The sequence below is a fragment of the Pongo pygmaeus genome, chromosome 14 (genome assembly GCF_028885625.2).
Source record: "Pongo pygmaeus isolate AG05252 chromosome 14, NHGRI_mPonPyg2-v2.0_pri, whole genome shotgun sequence".
NCBI lineage: Eukaryota > Metazoa > Chordata > Mammalia > Primates > Hominidae > Pongo > Pongo pygmaeus.
In genome coordinates, this window is record NC_072387.2 from 60,635,829 (window position 1) to 60,649,662 (window position 13,834).

Genomic DNA, 13,834 nt, shown 5'->3' on the forward strand with positions numbered 1-13,834 from the left:
CTGAAAAGGCTAGACACCCTCCCAATTCTCTCTCCCAGCTGAAGGTATTTTTATCCCCTTTCGGCATTTGCAAATCTTGACAAAATTCCTCTGGGGACTGGCTATGTTGTTAAAAATAAACTACATACCAAATTCTCCTTCATCAGCAGAAAATGAGCTACTCGTTAGATGTGCTGCTGCCAAAACACTCATTAAAGTTCCTGGAGCTTCATGCCGCCACTGTTTCCTGTTTTCTGGAATGCCTTCAATCACAATAACTTGGCCATCTGAAGAGGAAAGTGTTATTAAAAATAAAAATGCTTCTTCACTTGCATTTCTATAAGATCAAAGAATGTTAAAACCTTGGAAGTAACCTAATCCCACCTCTCATTTTATTAATAAGGAAGCCGAGATATAGAAAAGTTTAGTGACTTCTTGTCACATAGCTGAAGAGGGGAAGAGTCATCCATTGCTTTGTAAACTGGCTTTTTTGGTGTGATAAAAATTTTTATTCTATTTGCCTATTTTAAATTGATTTATAACTTAATAAGACAATTGGGGGGAACTCAATTTATACACATAATTGCTCACTTCAGTGATATACTTACATATTTCAACTTACAGCACATGTACAAATTTTAGCTCCCTCTCAGCCCATGTTATCAAGAACATAGGAAATAAGTAATAAAAATCTTTAACACTTGTGAAGATAACATCCAGAGGTTGGAGGCTGCTATGGCCCTCTTCTTTTTTTTTTTTTTTTTTTTTTTTTGAGACACAGTCTCACTCTGTCAGCCACGAGTGTAGTAGCACGATCTTGGCTCACTGCAACCTCCGCCTCCCGGGTTCAAGCAATTCTCCTGCCTCAGCCTCCCGAGTAGCTGGGATTACAGGTGTGTGCCATCACACCCGGCTAATTTTTCTATTTTTAGTAGAGACAGGGTTTCACCATGTTGGCCAGGCTGATCTTGAACACCTGACCTCATGATCCACCCAACTCAGCCTCCCAAAGTGCTGGGATTACAGGCGTAAGCCACTGCACCCGGCCTGCTATGATCCTCTTCTAAGGAAAGGCTATGTGAGAGGTTCAAATGTAAACGAAGGAATTTAGGTAGAAAACATAATCATATCCTAAACACTCCTAACATTTAAATAGCACATTGGCTTCAAAGCAATTTATATGTATCTTTGAACTATTAACTCTCGAAATCTTGTAGAGATAGCTACTCTTTTAATTCTAATTTTACTGGTGGAAAAAAAAAAAGACCCTATGAAATCGCAAAAAAAGTTGAGCTGGCCTTGGAAGGTAAATCAAGTCAGCTGTCCTTCCTCACGCATTTTCCCTCACTCTGAGGAAGGTGGCATCCTGGATTTTTCCTCCTTTATATGTGCATGTCTAGAGTGGTCGTTTGTCCAGGACAATTAACAGGCAAGTCTCTTTAGGCATAGGGAGATACCAAACAACATATTTGAAAGTGTCTAATACAAGATCTATAGGGTGTATACTGAGAAGTAGACTATCACATCAGGATGAGCACTGGGCTGTACGGGTCCTTGGTCTTCCCTTCCTGACGACTGACGCTAAGCACAGACTCACCGTCAGGCCCTGTGGGGCAGGTGGAGGTGATGTCGGCCACTGCCATCATCTGCAGCAGAGTCTGAGGCGCTCCTCCATCCCACTGCCTCCTGTTTCCCACAGCAGCTACAGTCTGCGTGGAAAACCCTGGGTGTAAGAAAACAACTCATTAATTCGAAAGCAGTCAAAGTGTGACTAATTGCCCCAAACACTTCTTAGGAACTCAGAGGCAGTTTATCAGCAGGTATGTTCAAAACCAGAAAAATGACCACCCTTGTTCTAACAGATATAAGACTGAAACGACAAAAAGGTGTCAACACTGTTCTACTTTTATTCTTAGTGTTTGACTGACAAGCCAATATTGCTAAATGCTAAGGAAATATCAGTGACACATATGGACAAATTCCTTGAGGCATCTATGAGAACTTTCAATCTAGTCTTTTCTCACAGAAACAAAATCTTTTCCATTTTCTTAATTTAAAAAATAACTTGTTCTGTCTTTTTCCTTATTACTGTTTTCACTATAGAAAATCTGAAAATCAGGTAGGTAGAAGAAAAAAAAATCACCCATAATCTCACTGTCCAGAGACTATAATAATTTCAATTTTTCCCTTCTGCATATGGTTTTTGCTTTGTTTTGAAACAAAAAATTGGACCACATACTACATGTCCTCTCAGAGCTTGCTTTTTTCAATCAGCTACAGATCATATCCAGGTTATTAAGTATTCTTTTATACAGCTACTTTAAAGCAAACATAATATTCTGCTTTATGAATGTAATATAACTAATCATTTCCTGCCAGATTTTTAGGTTGCTAGTGATTTTTCACTATTAAAAATAATACCATTATATAATGACCTCATTTGTAAATTTTTGTGGACATTTATGATTATTTAAACTAGATACATTATTGAAAATGACAATTCTAGGGGTATTATTTGCTTTATTACAGCTTTTTGTTGTTAAAGTTGAATTATTACTAATTTATTCTGTGTTTTTTTTTCTATGTATTTTGAACAGATAGCTCTTCCCTGTTCAAAAAAAGTTACCTCGGCCGGGTGCGGTGGCTCACACCTGTAATCTCAGCACTTTGGGAGGCCAGGCAGGCAGATCATGTGGTTAAGAGATCAAAACCATCCTGGCCAACATGGTGAAACCCCGTCTCTATTAAAAATGTAAAAATTAGCTGGGCGTGGTGGCGGGCGCCTGTAGTCCCAGCTACTCGGGAGGCTGAGGCAGGATAATCGCTTGAACCCAGGAGGCAGAGGTTGCAGTGAGCCGAGATCACACCTTTGCACTCCAGCCTGGGTGACAGAGCAAGACGCCATCTCAAAAAAAAAAAAAAAATTACCTATATTCTTTTGTTTTATTTTATTTATTTTATTTCATTTTCTAATGTATAACTTTTTTACATATAAACTCTTTTTTTAAAAATTCATTTTGTTGTATCATATTATATAGGGTCTGATTTCACAATCTTCCCCAAACTGTTAACCAATTGACCCAGCAGCATTTATCTGAATAATCCTTTCTTTTCACGCTGACTTGTGATGTTACTTTTCATTTGTGCTGAATTATGATACATACTAGGATTTGTTTCTAACTTTCTCTTCTCACTGTTTTAACTATGTGGGTGCTACTATCATATTGTGTGAATGACTATAATTTCTGTAATATATTTTGACATTTGGAAAGGTAAGTACCACTTCACTGTTCTTTTTCAAAATTTTTGACCACTTAAGAAGCTCCAGGATTCTCCAACCTGCCGAGATCTCCCTATACCATTTAAAAAAAAAAATCCTACTGTGGTTTTGATTGAAATAGCCATAAATCCATATATTGAGGGAGGAGAAAGAAAGAATCAGTTAGGCAGGCAGTTAGGGCAGGTCCTCAGAATTCTTTCAAACAAAAGAACAGTCTGAAAAATCAAGCTGCAGACACAGATAAGGGAACTAGCACAGGAAGCTTGCCTAAAACATGCCCACAGCTGCACAGATAAGGGAGCAAAGCCCAACACAGAAATGCCTTTGTCCTTTGTGCAATCAGTGGGCCTCCAGCAAATAGTTCCTTCTCCTTTTGTAGGCATGTACATGGTGGGTCCCAGTGAGCACATTCCTTTCCATTTTGGGGCATACTTTGGACTGTGAGCCAAACCTCTGTGAACCATCACTCCAACACTCAGCTGGTTGTGGGCCAAGGCTCCAACTGGTCTTTACACCATGTCATTTTTTTTTTTTTTTTTTTGAGATGGAGTCTTGCTTGCTCTGTCACCCGGCTGGAGTGTGACTGGAGTGTGGTGGCACAATTTCGGCTCACTGCAACCTTCACCTCCCAGGTCCAAGTGATTCTTGTGCCTCAGCCTCCCAAGTAGCTGAGATTACAGGTGTGCACCACCACACCTGGCTAATTTTTGTATTTTTAGTAGAGATGGGCTTTAGCCATATTGGCCAGGCTAGTCTCGAACTCCTGGCCTCAAGAGATCTGCCCACCTCAGCCTCCCAAAGTGCTGGGATTACAGGCATGAACTACCATGCCTGGTCAACCATCATGTCATTTTCTGAGTGGTGCCTTTTCCAAAAACAACCCCCAGCCAGTCAGCATACTAGGAGAACAGGGTGGAGCTGCCAGAAATTCATGCCTTATGCAAGTGAAACACCCAGCCCTATCAGGTTCCTCATAAAAGCCTTTGTACTCAGCTGTGAAATGGCAACCCTCTTGGGTCCCCTCTCCACAGTGAAGAGCTTTCCTCTTTTGTTTATTAAACTTTCAGTCCAAACTCACCCTTAGTGTCCACCCTCCTTATTCTTTTGGTCATGAGACAAATAGTTCTGGGTAATAACTCAGACAACGATACCGCAATATTTATTTGGAAAAAATATTTCCAATATATAGCACCGTTATTTCTCTCCATTTATTCAAGTGGTCTGTAAATACCTCAGTAAGGTTTTATAGTTTTCTTTCTATATGCCGCTCAATTCTCGTAAAATTTATTCCTAAGTGGATGAATACACACACACACACACACACACACACACACACACTCATATATATTTGCTGTTATTACTATAAATGAGATCTGACAACCTACTGAGGAAAACATTTGCAATACATATTACAGGCAAAGGTTTGATTTAAATCAGTCTTATAAAGAAGAAAACAAACATGCCATTTTCAGTAGAAAAAAGGATGAAGGGCATGAGTACATAATTCATAACATAAATATGAAGGGTTGGCTGGGCGTAGTGGCTCATGCCTGTAATCCCAGCACTCTGGGAGGCTGAGGTGGGCAGATCACCTGAGATCAAGAGTTCAAATACCAGCCTGGCAAACATGGTGAAACCTCATCTCTACTAAAAATATTTTAAAAAATCAGCTAGGCGTGGTGATGCGCACCTATCCCAGCTACTCAGGGAGGCTGAGGCAGGAGAATCGCTTGAACCCAGGAGGCAGAGGTTACAGTGAGCCAAGATTGCGCCACTGCACTCCAGCCTGGGCGACAGAGGGAGACTCCATCTCAAAAAAAAAAAAAAAAAAGAAAAAAAAAGAGAAATATGAATGGTCAACAAACATGGAAAAATTCTTCAGCCTGAATAATAATTACAGGAATACAGGTTAAAATGAGAGACAATTTTCAGTATACTACTAATGAAGGGTTTTTTTTTTCTTTCATCTAAAAAACAGCCAACCCCCTCTGCTTTTCCCAGCAAACTGATGCAAAGATAACAGTTGAATTTACCCCTTACACAGTTGACTGCTTTCTCTGAGGCTATTAATGGCTCCTGAAAGGCCAAATCCCACTCACCTCATCTGGCCTTTCTCTTCCAGTTGATGCTGTCAATTCCTGCACCTCCTCCATGCCTGTCTCTCCTCCTTTGGCTTTACTCTCTCCTGATTCTCCAAAGTTTGTTTATATAGTGGTAGGGTTATGTCCTAAGCTCCATTTACTTCTCACTCCAGTCCTTCTGCATAGGTATTTTGACCATCACCAAGGTTAAAAAGCACGGATATGCTAAGGGCCACCAAGCTATATCTTTATCCCTGATATGCCCCAGGCCTTCAGTCTTATATAGAATCTGCAACTGATGCTCTATAGACCTAAATCTCAACATGTTCCAAATTTAGATCACTACCTTGTCTCTCCCGACCCCATTACCCTCCATGTGATGTATTTTTGGTTGATGAAAGCTTCATGCATTTGAATTAGAAAACTGGGAATATCCTTGAGCCCCTTCTCTTCCTCAGTTCCCACACTCAGTATCTATATTCCCTGCACCGCTCTGGCTCATGCACTTGGACTCTTCTCCTGCCTTCAGTCTTGCCCTCCATGCCATCCTTTGCTCTGCAGCCAGCATGATCCTTCTCAATCACAAAAATGATGGCATGCGAAGCCCTGGAGGAGTGCGGACCTCCCTGACTCTCCACCCAGCTCGCACTTCAACAGTGATTAACATTTCAGGCTCAGAAAACATGTTTTGTGCCTCTTTTGCTCATAACACTTCTGTGACATTGAGAACAGGGCCCAGATTTCATTCATCTTTGAGCTCCCTACCACCAAGCAGTCTTTGGCACAAAGGAGATCCTCAATAAGATGCCTGCTGAATGGAGATTTTTCCAGAAGGAAATGAGACAGAGAGTATTGCAGGAAGAGGAAGCTGAGCCAAGTCCGTTCTGTAAATACTGTAGGAGAAAATGGGCATTCCAGCAGGCTGTATGCATCCCATTTTCCATGGAAGGAAAGAGGCCGTGCTGGGATGAGAAAAGTGGGTCACAGCAGAATTAGGCCATGTAGTGTTAAATGTGGTAATATGTGGAATGGACCTTATTCTGCAGGTATTATCCAAAAAAAATCTGAGCAGAGTAATAATATGCCAAGATAACTTTAGTAACTGATATGGTTTGGCTGTGTCCCACCCAAGTCTCATCTTGAATTCCTGTGTGTTGTGGGGGGACCCAGTGGGAGGTGGTTGAATCATGGGGGCGGGTCTTTCCCATGCTGTTCTCGTGGTGAATGAGTCTCACGAGATAAGATGGTTTTTAAAAGAGAAGTTCCTCTGCGCAAGTTCTTTCTCTTTGCCTGCTGCCATCCATGTAAAATGTGACTTGCTTTTCCTTGCCTTCCACCATGATTGTGAGGCTTCCCCAGCCATGTGGAACTGTAAGTCCAATTAAACCTCTTTCTTTTGTAAATTGCTCAGTCTCAGGTATGTCTTTTCAGCAGCATGAAAATGGACTAATACAGTAACCATTTAGAGAATGAAGGGGAAATACTAGAGAAAAGGAGGTCACATAAGCAAATAAGGCAATACAGCGAGGGGAAGAAAAAGGGAAAATGAAAAGACAGCACTTAATTTAGGCACCTAGTATGTGCCAGGTCGTTTATACATCAAAACTCACTTTGGTCCTCACAATTACCCTGTGTGGTTATTCCTACTACTATTATCCCCTGTTCCTAAGGTGAAACTGAGATTCAGTGTTGGAATAACTTGTGAAAGAAAGGTCACATAACCAGAAGGTGGCAGCAACAACTGAGATTCAAACTCCCATCTGTCTCTGAAGCCTACACCACACTACTGAGAGATGACAGAGCCCTAAACTAGTAACAGAGGGAATGAAGGAAGAGGAAGACTCCAGAGACATCTCAGAATAGACACTATGCTGAGGGTGCACCCTGGTGACAGCACTGACTGTGAAGTTCTCATAAGATAAGTAAACAACAACAAGGGAGGGGTCCCAGGTTGGGGGTGGGGATGGGGGAACAACTGTTCTGAGAGATGACTCATCACAGACAAGCTGCTGGCACATCCTGTTCCCAAATACCTCATTCCTTCCACATGTAGCCCAAGCAGCAAAACCTTATCTGCACACCTTATCAGCATGTAGCTCCTCCAATATGACCCTATAAAACTTCCCTCTAGCCCCTGCCTCTTAGCAGACAGCCCCTTCTCTGCTGTGCTGCCCATTGCACTCTTGCAACGTATCTTTGTACTTTAATAAATCTGCCTTTCTTTACTTACAGTTGTGTTGATAAATTCTTTTACTGCCCACAACACTGGCCCCGCCAGTTGCATCTGTGACACTGACCAAAATAAAGGGTCACTGGGAAGGAAGAGCACAGAAGAGCTTGACTTTACACAGCTGAGTTTCAGATACTGGCAACACTTGTCCATGGAGCTTCCCAGAAGATAATGAGAAAGACTGGTAAGTCTGGAGCTCCTGGGAGAAGCCAAAGCTGCAAGACGGAGTGGGTATGGAGCAGGAGAGGAGGGCTGGATCTCAGGGAGTGTGGCCACTGCATGGGTGGCAGGAGAATAACAAGTGTGTTTCTGCCTTGCTTAGAGAGAGCAGAAAGGGGTCAAGTAACAGTGGAGCCGAGGCAGATGCATGGGGACAGAGTTCAAAATGGGTTGCTAATAAAACAGTTCCTTTCCATTTACAACTTTCAAGAAACACATACCTGCTTCTGGGCAGTGAAGTTTTTCAAATGCTTTGTCTGTATAATCTCCATGCTCCTTTACACATTCATATTCCTTAAACTTCATGCCATCCTCAAAGGTCAAAGTTTCATTTAGTACATCCATTGCCTAAATCAATTCCACAGTATTTCATGATAAATTAGCCATATTTTGAAAGAAAGAAAAACCATATTTTTGTGTTCCTAGTAAAACTAATTAGCAAGGTATATAGTAAATATTCAACAAATGTTTACTAAACAAATAAATCCATAGAGTTTTAAAACTAGAGCTATGTTAGATAAAAACAGAAATGTTTTCATTTCTTCTCCATGTTAACAGTGTCAAGCACTGGTCATAAGGCAACTTAATTTTATCTAGACTTTCTGACTTCAATATTATTCCACTTCAGTTCCATTCTACAGTGCTCTCAAGCTTTTCTCATTCATGCCCTGTTTTAAGTGTACAACATTCTTAACCAGCTCCCTAAATCTGCTCGTAGTATTTTGTAGTCAATACCAAAATGACCACTTCTGTTTCAAGCAGATCAAAGCAAAGAATAAGAAAGAGTGGCAGTTAAAACTTTTGGGACTCCATTCTTTCATTTCAGCAGGGCAACATCAGCACCTCACTTCACAGAAGCTCTGTAAGAGTACCACTTCTCAAGTTCCCACTCAGAAGCAGGTCCCCAGATCTGCTGCACTCTGATGTCTCAGCTCTGGAGCATTTAGGAATGTATGGTTGAACAGAGGTGAATGCTAACTATCACCACTCTAATGAAGTCTTTATGTAGCAAATGCTCATAAAAATAAGAAATGCTAACATGAAAATGTTTTAAGCTAATAAAGAACATTAAATAAAAACACTGAGCATCAGGTATAATTATTCACACTTATATTGACTTAAAAGGTGAATTCAGAAAAGGTAAAATGGAAAAATAAACCAGTTAATTTTGACATTTGTTATAGGTCTGATAAAACCACGATAAAAAAAGATTTTAAAATCAACTAATAAAATGAAATTTGGATTTGCTCTATTGGATTTACTGTATTTACTCCTTGCTGTGGCAAGGAGAGCCCAAATGCATAAATGAGATTTACTCAAAGTTATCAATAACTAATTAAGACGTAAAATAAATGTGCCTGGTTTCAGGGTACCTGTTCAATTTTTTAGGTCAGTATATTAGTTGTTGACAATGTATCAGGTCTTCTATTTTAATTTGGCTATGATAAAAATTAATATTATGAGTAAAATAGCTCTTTTAAAGAAAAGTAAATTAAAATGTAATAATTTATCTAAAGAAATAACACCAATAAAATAAAATGGGAGAATAAAAAGTATTTGGAGGACTCATTTTAACACCAAACATTTTTCTTTCCCTTTTTTTTTTTTTTTTTGAGATGGTGTCTCACTCTATCGCCCAGGCTCGAGTGCAGTACGGCGATCTCAGCTCACTGCAACCTCCGCCTCCTGGGTTCAAGTGATTCTCCTGCCTCAGCCTCCTAAGTAGCTGAGACTACAGGTGGGTGACACCACGCCCAGCTAATTTTTTGTATTTTCAGTAGAGACGGGGTTTCACCATGTTAGCCAGGATGGTCTCAATCTCCTGACTTCATGATCTGCTCGTCTCAGCCTCCCAAAGTGCTGGGATTATAGCTGTGAGCCACTGTTCCCTGGCCTTGAGCACCAAACATTTTTCTAGAAATACTTTTTAAAATTCTAGGCATCCAAATAAGAAAAGAAGAAGTCAAACCATCTCTTCACGCATATGATACTATAGGTTGAAAACCCAAAGACTCCACCCAAAGGTTCCTGGAACTGATGAACAACTTCAGCAAAGTTTCAGGATACAATATCGAAGTACAATAATCAATAGCATTCCTATACACCAATAACATTCAAGCAGAGAGCCAAATCAAGAATGTAATCGCATTTACAGTGGCCACCAAAAAATAAAATAAAATACCTAGGAGTACATCTAACCAAGGAGGTGAAAGATCTCTACAAGAAGAACTACACAACACAGAAAGAAATCATAGATGACACAAACAAATGGAAAAACATGCCACACTCATGGATTGGAATAATCAATATCATTAAAATGGCCATACTGCCCAAAGTAATCTATAGATTCAACACTATTCCTGTCAAACTACCAATGTCACTTTTCACAGGATTGGAGGAAAAAAAAAAACTATTCTAAAATTCATATGTAAACAAAAAAGAGCGCAAATAGCCAAAGTAATTCTAAGCAAAAAGAACAAAGCCAGAGTCATCATATTACCCAACTTCAAACTATACCATAAGACTACAGTAATCAAAACAGTATGGTACTGGTTCAAAAACAAACACATAAACCAAGGAACAGAATAGAGAACACAGAAATAAAGCCACTCATCTACAGCCATCTAATCTTTGACAAAATCGACAAAAATAAGCAATGGGGAAAGGAGTTCCTATCCAATAAATGGTGCTGGGATAGCTGGTTAGCTATATGCAGAAGAATGAAACTGGACCCCTACCTTTCACTGTATACAAAAATCAGCTAAAGACGACTTAATGATTTAAAAGTAAGACCTCAAACTATAAGAATCCTAAAAGAAAACCTAGGAAACACCATTCTGAACATGGGCCTTGGGAAAGAATTTGTGATTAAGTCCTCAAAAGCAATTGCAACAAAAACAAAATTGACAAGTGGAACCTAATTAAACTAAGGAGCTTCTGCACAGCAAAAGAAACTATCAACAGAGTAAACAGACAACCTATAGAATAGAAGAAAATATTTGCAAACTATGCATCCAACAAAGGTCTAATATCCAGACTCTATAAGGAACTTAACTGAACAAGAAAAAACAAATAACCCAAATTTTAAAGTGGACAAAAGATAGAAAGAGACACTTCTCAAAAGAAGACATACAAGCAGCCAACAAACATATAAAAGAATACTCATCATCACTAATTATCAGAGAAATACAAGTCAAAACCACAATGAGACACCATCTCACACGAGTCAGAATGGCTATTACTAAAAAGTCAAAAAACAAATATTGGCGAGGGTGCAGAGAAAAGGGAATGCTTATGTAGTGTTGGCGGAAATGTAATGTAAATTAGTTCAACCACTGTAGAAAGCAGTTTGGATATTTCTCAAAGAACTTAAAACAGAACTACTGTTCAACCCAGCAATCCCATTACTGGGTATATATCCAAAAGAAAACAAACCATTCTACCAAAAAGACACATAGGTACTCACATGTTCATCCCAGCACTATTCACAATAGCAAAGTCATGGAATCAACCTAGGTGCCCATCAGTGGTGGTCTGGATAAAGAAAATGTGGTACATATATACCATGGAATACTATGCAGCCATAAAAAAGAATGAAATCATGTCCATGCAACATGGATGCAGCTGGAGGCTACTATCCTAAGCAAATTACATAGGGATAGAAAACCAATTACATAGGGATAGAAAACCAAATTCTGCATGTTCTCACTTATAAGTGGGAGCTAAACATTGGGTACTCATGGACATAAAGACAGCAACAACAGATGCTGGGAGCTACTACAGTGGGGGTAAGAAAGGAGGGAAGCAAGGCTTGAAAAACTAACTACTGGGTATTATGCTCAGTACCTGGGTGACGGGATCATTTATATCCCAAACCTCAACATCACACAACATATCCAGGTAACAAACCTGCACATGTACCACCTGAATCTAAAATAAAAGTTGAAAAAAATTATCCCTACAGCCTGTGAAATAATTTCATGAAACATGCTATTAAGATATATGCATTTTCTGATACCTACTAATGGAAATTTAGACTTAATGGCATACCTCTTCCTCTTGGAGGATGTTTTCATCAGAAATACATTTGTCTAAATTAATTTCAAACTTTACCCCCTTCTAGGAGAAAGCAAAAAAAAAAAAGTTTAGCAATTCAGTAAAAGCCTTAAAATTACAACTCCCTAGGTCAATTTTGTTTGACATTATAGATTCTTAAAACCATTGGTCTCATATCACAAAATAGAGCAATTCTATAAAATACTAGGAGGAAAATCACGCAGGCAACCGAGATCACAAGGTGGCTCCCCAGCCAGCTATTTAATATGGAACCCAAAGACAAAAGTATTTCTTACCTTAGCTTTATATTTCTGTTCTGGATTTTTACTTCCCTTTGTGTTCTGAAGCCTCATTTGTTTCAAGTCTTTTTCAATGTCCTGAAAATTTGGAGAAAAATACAATTCTATCACTGTATGTTTACATGAGTTGATTTCTGTGTTAAAACTGATGATTGATTTAATAACAAAAACAAGCTTTTATAATGGAAAGTTAATAATAATTAACTAAAAACTTGGGCACAGTATCCATTAACTTGAAATATTAACACATTTAACACTTGCACGTCAGTGGGTGGAATTCTATAATGTGACAATACTTATCACTCCAGTCCACTCCAGTCCAACCCAATTCAATTCAAGAATGTAATTTTGACTACAGGATCTTTCCCTTAAGAGGCTTATGATCTTTATCAGGTAAATAAGCAAAGTGCATAACTCATGATGGTATAAAGGAAGGAGAGGGCTCTGAAAATTGGCAGGCAATTTCAAGTAGGAAGAGAAGAAAACTAAAAGTGGATGACAAGAATTTCAAAGGCACAACTGAGATGTGAACTCCATATTTGGAGGTTTCTTAGCGTCCTATCTTGGGCCATCTGCTCTTCTCTTCCCTAATACAAGGGGTTTCATTCATTCCTATGGATTTAAACGCCACCGTTAAGCAGAGACTCTTAAATGTGTATCTTCAGGCTTCACTTTTCCTCTCCTCTGAGCTCCAGACTCACATATCCAACTGCCTACTTAGCATTATCTTCATCTTAATATTCACTCCACAAATTCACACTGAGCACTCCCTACGGGCCAGAAACCCTCAAAATGGGTTAGCACAGTGGACATGACCAGAAAGGTCCCTGCTGACACGGAACTTACATTTTACTGGAGTAGGATAGGTAATAAATGAGTTAACGAAAGACATAATTTCAGAAAGTGTTAAGTGCTATCAAGGGAACAAAATAGGATAACAGGACAGAAAATGAGTAGGGAGTGAGAGTAATACAGGCAAAGCTTATCTGGCAATCGATTTAAGCCCTGGAATGATATTGGACCTTGGTATATGCCAGTCTGGGGAGAGCATTTTCCATGCAGAGGGAACAGTAGGATAAAGGCTCCAGAGCAGGTATGTAAACTCTCACAACTTCTCTAACTCAATGTCCAAATGGAACTCTTGAGTGCCCTCCACCCCTCCCCAGCAGTGGGCACTGAAAACGAATGCTTTCAGCCAAGACAGAGTATCAGAAACCGGATTTAATTCCGCACCTGAAACAACCAAAGAGCCAAATCGAATATATAATAGATAAATGGTTTTTAATACATTAGACATCCAGCAATGAAAGACAGTAATCCCTGAGAAACAGAAAACCAATGAGACAAGCCCTGCAACTGCCCCAGCCTCCTGTCTTGAGAGAGTTTGCAAGCCATGGTGCAGGGATGGGGAACTGAAAAGGTGCAGGGATGGGAACAGAAGATGAGTGTGGCCAACTCCCTGAGTTGATAAGACAAGGCTTAGGGGTATTAAGGTGCTAGAATCCGAAAGACAAAGACACAAAGAGGAGAGAGCTGCACAGAGAGAACTGAAACACTCATACAATATCAAGGGGAGCGTAACACAGTGCGACCATTCTGGAACACCATTTGGTAGTTCTTTGAACGTTAAATATACACCTACTATATGATCCATCCATCCCAGTCCAACGTATTTACCCAAAAGAAAGAA

The 13,834-nt window shown here is 39.7% G+C and overlaps 2 protein-coding genes across 6 annotated transcripts in view; one reads left to right on the plus strand and one right to left on the minus strand.

Annotated features, from left to right (window-relative positions):
- The window catches only part of ALG11 (ALG11 alpha-1,2-mannosyltransferase), a 74,202-nt gene that overhangs the window by 54,794 nt on the left and 5,574 nt on the right, over window positions 1-13,834 (plus strand). For both annotated transcript variants that reach the window (XR_010123584.1, XR_008493319.2), the window contains one exon: window positions 7,011-7,754. The gene's annotated coding sequence lies outside the window, so the exon portion shown is untranslated. The remainder of the gene's footprint in view (window positions 1-7,010; window positions 7,755-13,834) is intronic.
- Window positions 1-13,834, minus strand: part of NEK5 (NIMA related kinase 5) — a 91,512-nt gene that overhangs the window by 27,197 nt on the left and 50,481 nt on the right. For all 4 annotated transcript variants that reach the window (XM_054446323.2, XM_054446322.2, XM_054446321.2 and 1 more), the window contains 5 exons: window positions 12,142-12,222; window positions 11,840-11,908; window positions 8,011-8,137; window positions 1,577-1,702; window positions 129-266 (listed from right to left, as the gene is read on the minus strand). In XM_054446323.2, coding sequence (XP_054302298.2) covers window positions 129-266; window positions 1,577-1,702; window positions 8,011-8,137; window positions 11,840-11,908; window positions 12,142-12,222 — 541 coding nt within the window. The remainder of the gene's footprint in view (window positions 1-128; window positions 267-1,576; window positions 1,703-8,010; window positions 8,138-11,839; window positions 11,909-12,141; window positions 12,223-13,834) is intronic.